Source organism: Leptidea sinapis, chromosome 3 (assembly GCF_905404315.1).
Source record: "Leptidea sinapis chromosome 3, ilLepSina1.1, whole genome shotgun sequence".
Taxonomy (NCBI): domain Eukaryota; kingdom Metazoa; phylum Arthropoda; class Insecta; order Lepidoptera; family Pieridae; genus Leptidea; species Leptidea sinapis.
In genome coordinates this window covers 5,819,952-5,836,649 of record NC_066267.1, presented here as the reverse complement: position 1 = coordinate 5,836,649, position 16,698 = coordinate 5,819,952, and the positions used below count along the sequence as shown (strand labels likewise).

At 38.0% G+C, this 16,698-nt stretch overlaps 1 protein-coding gene across 16 annotated transcripts in view; it reads right to left on the bottom strand.

Moving 5' to 3' along the window:
- LOC126979382 (anoctamin-1) overlaps positions 1–16,698 on the bottom strand; it is a 46,272-nt gene that overhangs the window by 13,797 nt on the left and 15,777 nt on the right. For 11 of the 16 annotated variants that reach the window (XM_050828637.1, XM_050828639.1, XM_050828640.1 and 8 more), the window contains 9 exons: positions 16,086–16,154; positions 11,412–11,572; positions 10,641–10,809; positions 7,807–7,927; positions 7,239–7,350; positions 6,247–6,407; positions 5,852–5,988; positions 3,027–3,293; positions 1,192–1,395 (listed from right to left, as the gene is read on the bottom strand). In XM_050828637.1, coding sequence (XP_050684594.1) covers positions 1,192–1,395; positions 3,027–3,293; positions 5,852–5,988; positions 6,247–6,407; positions 7,239–7,350; positions 7,807–7,927; positions 10,641–10,809; positions 11,412–11,572; positions 16,086–16,154 — 1,401 coding nt within the window. Of the gene's footprint in view, positions 1–1,191; positions 1,396–3,026; positions 3,294–5,851; positions 5,989–6,246; positions 6,408–7,238; positions 7,351–7,806; positions 7,928–10,640; positions 10,810–11,411; positions 11,573–16,085; positions 16,155–16,698 lie in introns of those variants that run through there. The other 5 variants (XM_050828644.1, XM_050828648.1, XM_050828650.1 and 2 more) reach the window with 4 other exon arrangements.

Here is a 16,698-nt window from a genome sequence, read left to right as displayed (position 1 = left end):
CTTAATGATACCACTGATTGGGAATGGAGCAACCGCCCACAGACTATTAAGTGATGAATTTTATTGTAGGATTTTACATTGTAACCATATTTTTTATAAAAAAAAAAATAAGCCCGCTGAGTTTGTTACGCCCGTTCTTCTCAAGTCTGAGGCATACCTTTTGGAATGGGTGGAAGTTTTTGACTTTCAATGAGTAATTTTGAATAAACATATTTGAATTTGAATAGCACCTCTTGCTGCTAGAAAAACGATGAAAACGGGCCAGGTTTATTATTTCAGTGTGCGTGACAAGCTACGTGTTACACTCGCGATTTATCACTTTCACTACTTGAGTGTTAGTGTGTGTGCATTGGTCAAATTAGATGTTACCAGTCAACCTCAATTTTTGTCGATGCTTTCACAGCTGTCACAGATAACAGCTAAGGTTTAAAGCAGTAGAAGAATTTTAAAGCAAAATAAACGCGATAGAAAGAGAAACATTTAAAATTATTTTGAGCGACAGATTAAGAAACAGAGACATTTGAAAGGGATTCGGGAAATTCCACATCTTGAATAAAAATATGTGATAGTTAATTAGAAGGAAATGTTGTTTTTATTTTATGTTGATGATATGGTTTGGTAAACGAAGGACGAAAATGAATTGAATGGAAAATTTTTAGTTAATTTATACTTGCAGATGGAGCAAGGCTCTCGCTGTTAGGCAACGCATGACAATAGCCCAGGTTTATTACTTTAGTGTGCATGACAAGCTTCGTCCTACACTCGCGATACGTAAGTCACTTTGTTTTTTTCGATATTGAAGTGAACCACGAGTCTTTTTTATGGAAAAAGAGGACAAACGAGCGTACGGGTAACACCTGGTGTTAAGTGATCACCGCCGCCCACATTCTCTTGCAACACCAGAGGTGTCACAGGAGCGTTGCCGGCCTTTAAGGAAGGTGTGCGCGCTCTTTTTGAAGGTACCCATGTCGTACCGTCCCGAAAACACCGCACAAAGAAGCTCATTCCACAGCTTTGTAGTACGTGGAAGAAAGCTCCTGGAAAACCGCACTGCGGTAGACCGCCATACATCCAGATGGTGGGGATGATTTTCTAATTTGTGGCGTGTCGTGCGAAGGTGGAATTCGGCGGCAGGTGTCTGTCTGACAGTAGTCAATATACAAAAAAAACAGTAGCAACAAAGGCGCTCACCTCTTCCTGCCTTGTCCCAAAGAATCGAACATAATTCCCTGGTCTGCCGACGAACTTGCCCTTGAAGAATGCGATATAGAATATCGACCCGTAGTAGTTGACGAACTGCAGCAGGTATATCTTAAGGGTCAAAGAGTCGTCGAACTCTGTCTGGGTTCTGAGTAACTCCTTCTCTGTCAACCACTCGGCCAGGTACTGGTATATCTGAATATAGAAAACTTTATGTTATGTTTTTAAAGTGATAACCCTCACTTGGGTTGAGCGGGCTATCAATTGTAAGGTAGTGAAGAAGTGTCCTATAAACAAAATTGTGTAACAAACTTGACGTTTTTAATCATTTTACATTTCAATTGCTAAAACACAATGTTTTTGCCTCGTGTTCGTGTCTCTTTCGACTCCTTCTAATGAGTTTATACAAAAGACTTTGAACATTACTGCCACTAAATAAGGTGTTAATTTGAATGTTTTAATGTTATATACAACGCCGCTCAGACATTTAAAAAAAAATGTGAGCCGTTACGGGACGCCTGGCAGATGTGAAACATCGACATTATTTTGTAAAAGTAATATGCAGAAAAGAACATATTGTGATAGGAACTAAATATGTCATAATGATAAAATAAAATATTACGACTTTTTTCCAGATAACGATGTCTATTTATTGAATAAACATTTATTTTCATTAAATACAAAAATTTACGAATTTATTTCAAATCGTGACTACTTAATTCGTTTAATCAGTGACTTCGGTAATAGTTATATTCGATGTTGCCTCTGAGGACGGTATTACTGTGACAAGGCGACGCGTCGCCACGGCATGTGTCGCCACGCCAGAAATCGGTTTTACGTGCGGCTATAGATGTTTCACATCAAAAGGCTGAAAAGCATCCGAAGAGCTGTTTAACCTGATTCCTGCCGCCGAATTCCACCTTCGCACGACACGCCACAAGTTAGGATTTCATCCCCACCGATGATGATGAGTGGCGGTCCTCTACAGTGCGGTTTTCAAGGAGCTTTCTCCCTCGTACTACAAAGCTATGGAATGAGCTTCCTTGTGCGGTGTTTCCGGGACAATACGACATGGGTACCTTCAAAAAAAGCGCATACACCTTCCTTAAAGGCCGGCAACGCTCTTGTGATTCCTCTGGTGTTGCAAGAGAATGTGGGCGGCGGTGATCACTTAACACCGGGTGACCCGTACGCTCGTTTGTCCTCCTATTCCATAAAAGAAAAAGGCGATTTGGTGTCTAATTGTTTATAGTACGTCAATGGATGCCACCCAGAATGTTGGGTTCCAATAAGAGTCCTAGGCGGCACTGCATTGTAATGGCCAGGACGTATCGTCATTCGACACGTCACTTTGTCATAAAAGAAGGGGCGGGGCTGGCATATGTGCAAACTTGTGAATCACATTTATAAGACACAAGCACACGCCTATTTCTCGTCGGGGTAGGATACAACAGGTTAAGGGCGTGTAGTACACATCATTTCTGAATGATTTCACTATGGAACCCCCCATCCTAAACTTAACCGTTTTCGAGATATTCGAGTTTTATTTCTTTTATGAAAATGCAAAATTTTTCGGCTATTGAATTGAAATTTTTAGACTCTTAAAAAAAATTCAAAATATTCAATTCATAAAAAAAAATTAAAACTCGAATATCTCGAAAACGGTTAAGTTTAGGATGGGGGGTTCCATAGTGAAATCATTCAGAAATGATGTGTACTACACGCCCTTAACGGATCTAGGTCGACATTTCCTGTAACCCTGTATATAGATAAGTCATTCTTTGTTCAGTCATTTCATCAATCGGTCAGAAACAAAACATACTCACGTAGTTGAAGATGCAGATGAAGACGAGGTTGATGCAGGCGGCGGTGGCCGTGGTGAACATGATGGGGCTGTACGTGATGAGCAGGTTGTCGTTGTGGCGCAAGATGGCGGCGCCCAGCAGCGACATTCGATACAGCACCACGGCCAACACCGACGCCAGCGCGAGCAGCACCAGCAGAACTACCACGCTGAACGACATGAGCGTGGCCGGCAGCCGCATGCGCCAGAACGGCACCATGGGCTCCTGCTGCCCCGTCACCACGTTCAGCTGGCCGGCCACAGACAACGCATGTAGGGCGAATGGTGTACCACATTGAAGTAGGCGAAATTAGATTAAAAGAACACGACACGCCACAAATTAGGATGTCATCCCCACCATCTGGATGTGTGGCGGTCCTCCACAGTGCGGTTTTCAAGGAGCTTTCTTCCACGTACTACAAAGCTGTGGAATGAGCTTCCTTGTGCGGTGTTTCCGGGACGATACGACATGGGTACCTTCAAAAAAATACACCTTCCTTAAAGGCCGGCGACGCTCTTGTGATTCCTCTGGTGTTGCAAGAGAATGTGGGCGGCGGTGATCACTTAACACCAGGTGACCCGTACGCTCGTTTGTCCTCCTATTCCATAAAAAAAAATCGTCCCGAAAATTCACACTTCGCGAAACATATTTACACCGGTCACTCACTCGGAAACAATTATAATTTTAATATTGTACATGCATGTGAAAAAGGATTTCGCTTGAATGTGTTAGAACAATTAGAAATCGTAAAACACAAAAATAACGTATTTACATTGTTGAATGAACGAACAAATTTGGTCCCTTCACCATTGTTACGTATCTCTTCCGGAGGTAATACGTCACAACAGCCGACCAATCACAGCGCGTCATTTCATAGGACGAGGGACGCCAGATTTTGACGAGTCAACACATCCTGAGGATGTGTAGAGGCGAAACACGTGTCGAATTGTTTAAAGACAAATATTGGCGGAATTAACACTAAAGAAAACTCAAATCATTTGGATAATTATGGATTTCCGCAAAGTAACGCCTACTTCAATAAAAAAGGAGCCCCGTACATCGTTTCTGTAATAAGTTTTTATTTCGAGACCATATTTTTTTTAATCAAAATCAAAATTTCTTTATTTGTACACAGTCATTTACAATCGCATATGAAACTCTCCTGGTAGATTTAGATAGTCTGTGTTAGGAGAGAATCACTCATTGCAAGTTATACAAAACAATATTAAAAACTAAAGGTAAGGAAGTTATTGTATCTAGTGAATTGGATTATAAACAAACAAAACCAGTTAGCTAGCCGGCCTCCAGTCCGGGCGATCGCACGCGAAATAAGTCATTAATTTCAATGTAGATCAGGTTATATTAGCATCATGCTAGCCGCAGGTACTCAGCCGGACGACCACATAAACATGGGAGTTAGGATCATGAATAAACAATTTTTTTATGATATAAATTAAGATTAAAGTAAAAATGTACAATATATCAAACATTGTATATTTTACCTATTATTACTGATGTTGAAACATATTATAATACACACACACACACACACACACATTCATACATAGGAGCAAATTTTGTGAACGGGATGCAAATCTTTTATTTTTATGTTTTAATAATAATATTTTTTTACCATATCAATACAGAGTAGGTAGAAACGATTTCTGTAGCGTGACAACATTATGTTGAATTTATACAAATTAAATGTGTAAGCAAACTTTATGAACGACGCGGGACTCGAACCCGCGACTTACCAACTGAGCCAACCGTTCGAGTACGCATAGGTCGTTAATTGTGGTATATCTTGTTCAACTCTCAGGTTGTGGCTCCAATCTACTTTACAGTTACTAACCTGCTTAACTCCAATATTTGAAAATTGACTTGAAGTGTCGCTCTATCAAATCTAATCAATTTGTTGTTTTTAAAGTGATATACCTCACTTCTGGGATTAATAATTATAGAAATTGAAGTAACTAAAATTTATGAACGATGCGGGACTTGAACCCGCCACCTCTCAGGTTCCGTCCGAGCGCTCTTTCCAACTGAGCCAAACGTATGCATGGGTCGTAAATTTTGTTCAAGTCTCAGGTTGTGGCTCCATTTAATTTTGTATAATGAATCACTTAAAAAACAGTCCCATCATCCCTCAGGATATCACTTACAAAATAACAAATTGTTTAAATCTACAGTAGGCAGAAATGATTGCTGTAAACTGTAAAGTAACAACATATTTGGTGATTATTTCCTGACCAATATGCTTTAAATACCTCGCCCACGGTGTAAGGGTTTGTTTGCATTGCGATTATACAGATGGAGTCTATTGAAAAACCATGACCGTGCAGGGATGGCCGTGAGATCACCTGGTTCATCATGTGATAAAGTGCAACTCCAGTAATGTAAGTCTGTGGAGTCCCCTTACGGCGTACATCACCACTCATCATCGTGTTACTCTTCATGCCAAATTTAGACAGAAGCTGTTGGTGTAGCTGAAGGTCACCAAGCCATATCCGTTTGAAGATACTGCTTCAGTTGCGCTCGTCACCTTGAGACATAAGATGTTAAGTCTAATTTGCCCAGTAATTTTACACTAGCTACTGCGCCCTTCAGACCGAAACACACGCTTACACATTACTGCTTCACGGCAAGAAACGGCGCCGTTGTCATACCTATAATCTAGCCGGCAATGGAGCCTCCCACTGGTAAATGCCGTCGTCTTTTACGACACCCTTGGGCCTGGGCCTTTCCTATTCTTTTTATGCCCCGGAGAAGCACAAGGCAAAAGGGAGTCGATATGTAATTTAAAATACCTGCGTCCGTTTGACATGTGCCAGCCGCGCAAGATACTGCGGGCGAGGGTGCTCCTCGTAGACATCGAACCCGGTCAGATCCCAGCGGTGCGTCATCTCCGCCGAGTATCGCTTCCACAGCTCTAGAAAACACGCCCCTGCAATACAACGCAAGTGTAACTGCAATAAAAAACTGCTGAAATCTTTTTCAAAAAAATACTAAAACAACCTTATGGCTAAAAAAATGTTTACATTTTCATAATGCATATGGGGTTAAAATTATCGCAAATAGTCACTTCCTAACTGAAATACGTCGAATTACCAATAACCCTGTATAGGAAACCGGCATTTAGTCTGAACTTCTCTATAGAAGGAACCTAAAAGAGTACTTCTAATCATAACAGATACCAACTCACCCCAGAAACTCATGAAAACTGCGAAGAACACTGTAGTGGAGTTGTCGAAGAGATAGGTGAACCTGGACTGCAGGCAGGTGGCGCGCAGGTCCCAGAACTCACAGAAGTAATCACATTGTGGACACATCTTTATGGAAGAGTTGTAGTTGCATACATCCTCACTGTTGAACAATAACAATATTAGTTATAGTATATATACTTGACAATATTTAATATTATTAAATTAGAAATAAGGGATTGCTTGTAGCCAATTCTAGTAGGCTTCATAAGATACATAATAGCTTTAAGGGTAAATGTATACACTTCTATAATAAAGTCCCAGCCACTGTTGAGGCATTATCTATAAATAAAGTTAAATGTTTTATAAAAAAATGGCTCTGTCGTAAATCCTATTACTCCACTGCTGAATATCTAAATGATCGGACAGCCTGGGACTAGATTGTGATTATTTTATAGCGATAGAAATGACTGTACAACATTGTATATTTTTTTTGAAAAGAGCGCAAAAAAAAAGAATGCTGGAAGAGTTTCTTGCGCCGCTTCTTCACTCTCAGAGCGCCATTTGTTTCCGAAGCGGTAGTTGTATCTAGTAGTTATTAGAAATGACATCAAAAAGAATTCTAAAGGAATCAATTTTGAGAAAATAAATGCCTTTTATTTATTCTCTTGTTTTGTTTTATAACTATTACTTCTTTCTTGTCATTGCAAATATTGATCCTTATCAGCAACAGAGTGCATTGCTTCAATAATACAGGATGTAATTTTTTTGAAAGATCATTCGGGTCGACTTCCGTCAAAAGTTCAAGAAATTTTGACAAAATTAATATGCAGTTATTGGTTTCTTATAAATCGAGGGCATGACTCCTTTCACGATTTTCCTCTAAGTCTCGTAGTTTCCGACTTGGCCATCACCACCCTTCTCAATAAACCATCCTGTATAGGATTACAAACACACACTCAGTTAGTTCTACCGTTACTTTATTAGTACTCACCTGGGCTGGTTGGAGTAGACAGTGGCCGCGGAGTAAATAACGCACAACACTCCCACGATGGACGCGGGTATCAACATGTGGGTGTAGAAACCCAGCCACGCGAAGTACAAACCTGGACACATATGACTACACTGTATTATGTGGGATTTGTTAGTAGGGTAGGCCTATAGGTATATACTCTGACCTTTGATTATATTAATACTTGTATTAATTTCCTCCTTATAGAATAATATTGAAGGGGTGTAACAAGTTGTCGAGGGTGACACTACGGGATGAGACGAGCAGGACGTTCAGCAGATGGTACAATGCAGTGCCGCTTAGGATATTTGAAAAACCCAAATATTCTGAACGGTGCTACAATTGCGCTCGTCTCTTGGCCCAGTAATTTCACTAGCTACGACGCCCTTCAGACCGAAACACAGTAATACACATTATTGTTTCACGGCAGAAATAGGCAGACTCCCTTTGGTAAAATGCCTAATCATTGGAAATATTTACCATTTCCTGACAAGGCAGACGCTTAAATTACAATAACTAAATATATACAATATTCTAATCATCTACATACCTATCTTAACACCAAAATAGTCCTTGATATAGTCCAACGGTTGATACTTGAGACACGTGGAGACGCTCGCCCATTCCGTGTACAACAGGTGACGCATTGAGCCCGGGGTCTTGAGGTCACCCTGTAAAAAAAATTATAATAATAATAATTATTATTTATTTGCATAATGTGTGTATACAAGTTTTCAAAATAATTATATACGAATCAACACATTAGCCAAAAACGTTATCCAGTTTTCAACGAGAATGGACCACAATTATCAGTAAGTTTTAACGTTATTCAGTTTTCAACGAGAATTGATCTCAATTATTAGTAAGTTTTAACGTTATTCAGTTTTCAACGAGAATTGATCTCAATTATTAGTCAGTTTTAACGTTATTCAGTTTTCAACGAGAATTGATCTCAATTATTAGTAAGTTTTAACGTTATTCAGTTTTCAACGAGAATTGATCTCAATTATTAGTCAGTTTTAACGTTATTCAGTTTTCAACGAGAATTGATCTCAACTATTAGAAAGTTATAACGTAATCCAGTTTTCAACGAGAATGGACCTCAATTATTAGTCAGTTATAACGTTATTTGGTTTTCAAAGAAAATTTACCTTAATAATCAGTAAATTACTCCACCCATCACTCAGCATCAACTACACACTACTTACCTACTTGAATGCTTTAAATCGAAAATGGCAGGACGCTGGACATAATATCTGCACTGCACATAAGATGCACAACGGAAGGTATCGATAGGAAAAAGACAATTCGGAACACCCAAGCGGGTGGGTCGATAAAATACTAGCGATAAGCGGGAAAGAAATGGATGAAAACAGACCAGGATAGAAAAGATCCTCCATATTTCTATGGATCCGTATCAAATCAATAAGAATGAACTGTACTATCTTAGTTATTAGCAGCAACTTTATAATCTTGTTTATACTATACCAAAATGTAAAAACTGTTTTAGGATAAATAAAGCATACTATTATTATACAAATATGAACAGACATTTTTTTAGCACAAGTGTAGTTTATATGTTGTTAGACGTAGTTTACGTAATAATGATTTAGTTCAAAAAACCTTACCATGAAAATGCAATATTGATTAGTATAATTGCAGGTTGTCAAAAAATTTACGCGTTGTTTCATGTCTACTACAATACTAAATCACTACTTTCTCGCTGGTTATCTACAAGTTACCTGAGAGGCGACATGTTTAACGCGGCTGTTTCACTTCGAGTACCTACTTATTTAGATTTCTATTTAATTAAGCTTTAATGAATCTATCACGCTCGGCTTTGTTACGCTCGTTCGGGAAATTTGACATACGGAGCGCGAACAGTCAGAGATAAATTTATCAGTCATTTATACACAATTATTATTATTTCTGTAATGTTATTAATTACATTTTGTTAATTAGTATTATTAACCTTGCTTTGTTGACCGTCGCCGATTCAGTGCACAACCTCAAAAAAAACTCGGTTTTTTTACTTGCAGATAACACTTCGTAAAAAATGTGTTAGTAATCACGAGCCTCTTGGAAAGCAGAAAATAATTCGACCAATCAGAAGTATTCATTAGGTAAAGTATTCTAATTTGACAAATGAGAAGTATTCTATAAAGAGAATGAGCAAGACATCAGACCACCTGGTTGACGAATATCCAGAGGGACATGAGGATCGGGTCTTAGGGAAAATGACGCACAGCGACGGCCCACGTGGCGTCGCATAATTGGAAAAGCCAACCCCATGTAGCGGGAAAAGTCAAGGCCAAAGAAGAAATATAGAAGTATTCCTTAATTTTGCCTTGAGGCCGACGACTTTATCTCCTCTGCGATTTTGGCCCACTAATGCATAAGCGTAACAGCATCCTTGGCGACTACAGGGAGCAGGGGCTCCCAGATGATGTTAGTAATACTCGCGCGAGAAGATACTGCGGTTGGTAAATGCGGCAGGGCTTGACGACAAGCTATAGGTTAATATGAGTGGCGAACACAAATTCAAATATTTATATTCAAAATAGGATGTGAAATCACTTATTGAAAGTCAAAAAAAAACTACCACCCATTCCAAAATGAATGCCTCAGGCCTGAGAAGAATGGGCGCAACAAACTCAGCGGGCTTTCTTTTTCATCAAAAATATGTTTTAGAATTAAAGTAACATTTACAAAGTAACATTGTACAATTAAACTTATTATTTTATTAAACAATGGAGCGCCCAGAGGAGGAGAGTGGAAAGGAGCGACCGCCCTCAGGCAATAGCCTGAGGGCCGTCGCTCCTTTCCGAATCTGTGGTATCAATAAGAAAGTCATTTATGTTATAGTAACCTTTACCGCACAAACGTTTTTTAACAATTCTTTTGAATAACGTAATATTATTGTTTTGAACATTTTCTGGGATCTTGTTATAAAAGCATATACATCGCCCCACAAAAGACTTACTAACTCGACTTAGCCGAGTAGTAGGCATCATCAGTTTATGTCTGTTCCGGGTGTTAACATTATGTTTATGACAGTTTCTGGCAAATTCACTTATGTGCCTATGAACATACATTACATTATCAAGAATATATTGAGAAGCAACAGTCAAGATGTTAATTTCTTTGAATTTTGCTCTCAATGATTCTCTAGGACCTAGGTTATAAATAGCGCGAATAGCCCTCTTCTGCAGCACAGATATTGTATTAATATCGGCAGCGTTGCCCCACAGCAATATACCATAGGACATAATACTATGGAAATAACTAAAGTATACTAGGCGCGACAATAGTTCAATTCTGGACGCAATTGACCAATCAGAAGTATTCTTGAGGTAATGTTTTCGATGTTTCGAAGATACTCACATCGTGCAGCGGATAGGCCGCACTATAAACATTATTGTCAATGAGTCTGGCCACGCCGAACGCGAAGTCGTCGGTACTGGTCTCCGAGAACTTCTTCCTGTCCAGAATAAACTGGACTATTCTAGAACGAATTGACGGCGTCCAGAAGCAATCGGATGACGTGTCAAATCTGTGAAGGAAAAGAAGAAATTGGTTATTTATTGATACTATTTGAAATATTAGCTTCAGATTATTACAGAAAATTATATTTGGATAAAATTTTAGTAGTTACGATTGTTAACAGCTGTACATATTTAAATTACATTGTTAATCTGTCTCCTTGTTTTTATTTATCATTTCTTATTTATTATTTAAATCCCTTATACTAATAGAATTTTTTCAGTTTACTCATACCACGTGAAGCAGCGTGTTTCGGAGAAAGTTTTAGTATGTGTTTAATGGTGATTACTTATTTTTTTTTTGTTCAATTCATACAAATTCGGGCACGGGGTACTATGTACTCAATTTGTATATTTTACAGCGGCGCCTTTTCTGTCGTGAAGCAGTAATGTTCCAAGGATTATTATGATTCGGTTTCGTGAGACTTAACCTCGTATGTCCAAAATTGTAAGCGGCACTGCATTGTAATAGGCAGGGCGTATCGCTTACCATCATGTGAACTTTTAGTTCGCATCGTCACTTTTTTAATTCTTCTCGCATCTTTATCGTTTCATCTGTTTATCTTAAAAATGATGTTATTCAAGCATGTTTTTTTAATATGAAATAACTTACAAATATTCCTTATCCTTAGAGTAAATGGCAGTGAGTCGATGCTTTCTCTCCGGGAACAACTCTGGATCAACACGCAACTTGGACATGATACTCTCCCAGAAGGAGTCTAATCGGTCGAGGAAACTGTTTGTCTTCTCTGGGGCATCCTTCAAAGCTGAAAACTAAAAATTCAAACGTTATACAACTTTTAAATTACGTATTATTTATAAGATATTTAGTATATTTTTATAGACAACATACTGATTTTAAAAGGATAGTACATAATAGTCAATCGTATTTTAGTGACAATACAAAAACAGACAAAATGACGGTAGTCAAATAATATTATGATACGACAGCGTGGGAACATAGATGTCTTGTTAGCTAGCATGCAAACATGCGTCACTTTAAATACAAAAACCATTGTTGAGCGATTTTTCCCGAATCACCGAAATAACTGGATTAGAAGCGAGAGCACTAGTTTTTTATTTGAATAAAAAAATTACAAATAGTACATATCATCTATATCACCCAAAAGTTATAGCAAGCTTTTGCTCATTCAACTTTACATGTTATATGGCTTTAAACACGGACTGGTAAAAAAATAAGGACTCCGTGTCACCTCACATAACAGTGTAGCACCAAAACAAGCCGATTAACTTGTAACTACATAGACCCACGCACACACTTACACTATGTAGGCCGATTGACGGCCATTATGAGAATTGTCATCGTCTGTGACAGATCAGTTTGCGTCTCAATAAAATATTTTAAAAATGTCGTCGTGCGTTGTGAAAAAGGTTAAAAACGTTACTTTATAAGTATATATGATTATTTAAGGGAGAAAAAATTGTGGAACTAGTAAACCCCGTATCCGCACACACACTAGCATAACGGTGCTTCACTTGCTAATATCACGGCGCGGAGTCCTTCTTTTTTTACTCGTGCGTGGCTTTAAACAATACAAAATATTTATTGTTACTTACTATAACACCACACCTACAAAGTATTTAAAACCATTTGTCATTCAACTTTACATTTTAAAAGCTTTAAGCGATATCAAATATATCTATCGTCACCAACTATAAACACCGGACCTACAAAAGATTTAAAGTCACATATCATTATGAAATCATTTTTTCTTTATACCTCGGTTTAAATACGTGTCTTCGGCGTCAATTTTAGATTCGAAAGTCTTTGTGCATTGGTACAACAACAAGATCGTCTATCACTTAACTCGAGCCGCACGGCCGGCATCGATTATTTTTAGTGCATTTTTGCGTACTTACGACCGGCTGCTATAAAAAAAAACAGTATACACCACACGGGCAAAAGTTTGAAATCTTTGATTCGAAACCTCATCATGTCAAACAGAAGAAGAAAATAAATTGTTTAGATTTGCAAGAGCGACATCTCAACTCAATTTCCTGATATGAAATTATTGGGAAACCCGAGAGGCACGGTTTCGAGTCACGCATCGTTCATAAATTTTGGGAAAATAACACTGTTCAAACAGAAGAAACAGAATGTCAAACTTTCTGCCATTGTAGCGTAATATACTATTAAATCATATATTATTTAAATAAAAAGATTAATAGTACCTAATTTTTATGAGGTGTTCCTAACCTGTTACATTTCTTTTTCCGTCTGAAAGAAGTCGCTTAATATCCACACAATATATCATTTTTAATAATCGCTATCAACGATACATAGACTACAAAACATTCAAAAAAGCTGTTTGAAAAAAAAATCGAGCACCGAAAGCTTCTACAATTTTTTTATGGTAAGACCAACAAGACGTTCACCTGATGCCGCTCAGGATACTTGATTGAACCCAATATAGCGGTATCTCAGTAACGCTCATAAGCCCAGTAATTTCATTAGCAACAGCGTCCTTTAAACCAATACACAATAATACTTGTACATTACTGCTTCACGACATAAACACGACATAAAAATCGCAAAATAAAACGTTAATATTTAGTTAACAGTATTAGTAATAAGCTAACATACAACATTAATTATATTAGTAGTTTACATTAGTAGTTACTAAGTATTTTCGATCATACAATAAAATAAATATAAATAATTGATATGCATTTCGCATCTGTATTTGATACCTGATAGCATGTATGAAAATCCCTTTGGCACGTCAAAGAGCAGTTTCTTATGCAATCTTGTCAAATGGGTATTATAGTGAAATTAAAATATTGTTCTTTTACATGAAAAAAAATCACGAAAATTCTAATAGTTTGGGTTAGACAAAGATAGACATAATATAATATGACGTCACATCTTAGATTTGCCATAGTATTTTTTTTTATGGAATAGGAGGACAAACGAGCGTACGGGTCACCTGTTGTTAAGTGATCACCGCCGCCCGCAATCACTTGCAACACCAGAGGAATCACAGGAGCGTTGCCGGCCTTTACACCTTGTACGCGCTTTTTTTGAAGGTACCCATGTCGTATCGTCCCTGAAACACCGCACAAGGAAGCTCATTCCACAGCTTTGTAGTACGTGGAAGAAAGCTCCTTGAAAACCGCACTGTGGAGGACCGCCACACATCCAGATGGTGAGGACGATATCCTAACTTGTGGCGTGTCGTGCGAAGGTGGAATTCGGCGGCAGGTATCAGGTTAAACAGCTCTTCGGAACATGAATGAATCGGAATGATCGGTAGAAGACACACAATGAAGCGACGTCTCTACGCAACGCCAAGTGATCCAGCCGTTCACAGAGCACTGGGTCCTCGACAATTCGAGCTGCTCTGCGTTGCACGCGGTCAAATGGATCGTATAGTACGAGGGGTGGCTGATATAAAATCTACTTTGTTAAAGAAAGTTTTGAAAATCGAACTGGCCACTGCAAAATCATATTCTATATTTATTCCTTTTTCAAAATTATGACGCTTATTTTTTTTCGCTTGCTTTTGTTTTTTTGGCGCGGCTTTGATTTCACCATGTCGAAAGAAAATTGTAAAATGATGAAATTTGAGCATCGAGCAGTGATTAAATTCCTAAGTAAAGAAGGAAATACGCCTACGCAGATCAGAGAGCGCATGTTAAAGGTGTTTGGTGATTGAAGTCCTTCTGAATTCGTCATAAAGTTTTGGTCGAAGCAATTTAAACATGGCCGTGAGAGCCTGGAAGACGACCCACGTAGTGGAAGGCCAATTTCTGCTGTTACCGCAGATAATGTTGAAAATTTGAAGAACCTGATTCTTGCAGATCGGCGAATCAAGCAGTGGGAGATAACCAGAGATGTGGGCATTAGCAAGGAACGAGTTCATGAAATTATTCACGAACATTTGGGCATGTCCAAGGTGAGCGCGCGTTGGGTCCCTAGAATGTTGACCCCCTTTGACAAACAAAGGCGAGTAGAATGTTGTCAGGCATTTCTAGACCTGGTCAAAGGTAAAGAAGAAGAGACTACTGTGATGAAACTTCGATTCGCCAGTGGGATCCGGAAAGCAAACAAGAGTCAATGCAATGGAAATTTAAAGGAGAAAAGCCGCCAAGGAAGTTCAAGGTTCGGCCGTCGGCTGGAAAACTAATGGCCACCGTATTTTGGGATGTCGAAGGGATTTTGATGATAGATTATTTGCCTAAAAATACAACAATGAATGCTGAATAATATGCAAACTTGCTTGACCAGCTTCGTGAACAAATCAAAGAAAAGCGGAGAGGCAAACTCAGCAAAGGTGTTCTGATTTTACAAGACAATGCTCCTGTACACACAGCCTTAACGGCGAGGTCAGCCCTGAGCAAAAACGGCTTCACAGAAATTAACCATCCACCTTATAGTCCAGATCTGGCTCCCTGTGACTATTTCTTATTCAAAGATTTAAAGAAAAAATTGAGGGATCGCAGATTTTCGACGGACGAAGAAATGAAGGAGGCTGTGACTGACCATTTTGACGAGCAAAATAAAAATTACTATTATAACGGCATGATGTCACTTATTTGCAAATGTCATAAGTGTATTTCACTTGCAGTTACTATATAGAAAAATAAAAAAAAAACTAGCCATCAAAGTCTTTTCTTTCATAGTTAGGTAGATTACTTATCAGCCTCCCCTCGTATATACTCGTATATTCTATATAGAACTTGTTGTTTTGCACGATTGGGAAAGAAGACCACTCCAAAAGTTTAAATGCCTGGAATTATGTATTTTTTGTTCAATTTTAATTTTGTTTTCAGTGTTCTTCATTATTTTTATTATAATATAGTTAAAAATGAGTCAAATACCCAATAGAATATCTGGGCTTCAATGGTATTAAGAATGACTCTAAAAGTTTTAATTCAACATTGTTAATATTTTAATACCATAGTGTTTTTAACAAGGCCTTAACCTTAACTTAATCACCATAAGGATTCATTAACCAACCCAAGTTAGTTATTGATTCATCCGGAGTGTTCTGCGGATCTAAGTAGTCAATGCAGTGCCTAAGTTATTTTTTTAATCCAATTGCGAGATGAAACACAGGTTTACTTAGTTCAGGCACAGTGTTAACTAGCATTTAAGTAAAACTTGCATTATTATTCTCATTTTGTATTTTAATAATCTCCTAATAAATAAATTGAAATTGATATAGCTTTCAATTTAAATAAAGTAATGTGTATGTATGATCGAAAATTATAAAGGTTGTCCCACACCACACCCAAAGCGTTATATAGCTCGACAGCTGCATACCTTAGACATATACATTGCAGCGCTCAGTATCGCATTCGTCCGCCCACCTTTCCGTATCTTACTGCACTCCTACGGACGTTGGCTCGGTTATACAACACACAACAGACCATGGACCACAGCTAATACTATCAGAATATATCCCTTCCACTTCAGAGATAGGGAATCCGGATAACAATACAATTAGTAATTTTTTGTCAACTATATATTTACAACAACAATTTAATTCATTGCCAACTTTTAAAGAAAGGGTAAAACTGAGTCCTGCCCAGAATAAGTACACCACACTAATATTGTATGTACCCTCATAATATAATAAAGTTGGGAACGGATATATTCCGACAAATCCATCATATCATTACGACATAAAGCATATATTTGTAGAAATAGGATATTTAAGGATAGCAATAAAAAAAATATAGATAGTAACCATTTAACTCAATGACGTCACGAACCGTAAGCACAAGTTTTGCCATACATATTATGTCAGAGTTGACTTATATATTACTTTTATTGCATGTATTTGGTAGCATTGTGATCATTAAGGCCTCATACACACGAAAGTTAATAATAACCAGAAAGTTAAAAGTATGTCGTTACTACTTAAAGTAAAAAA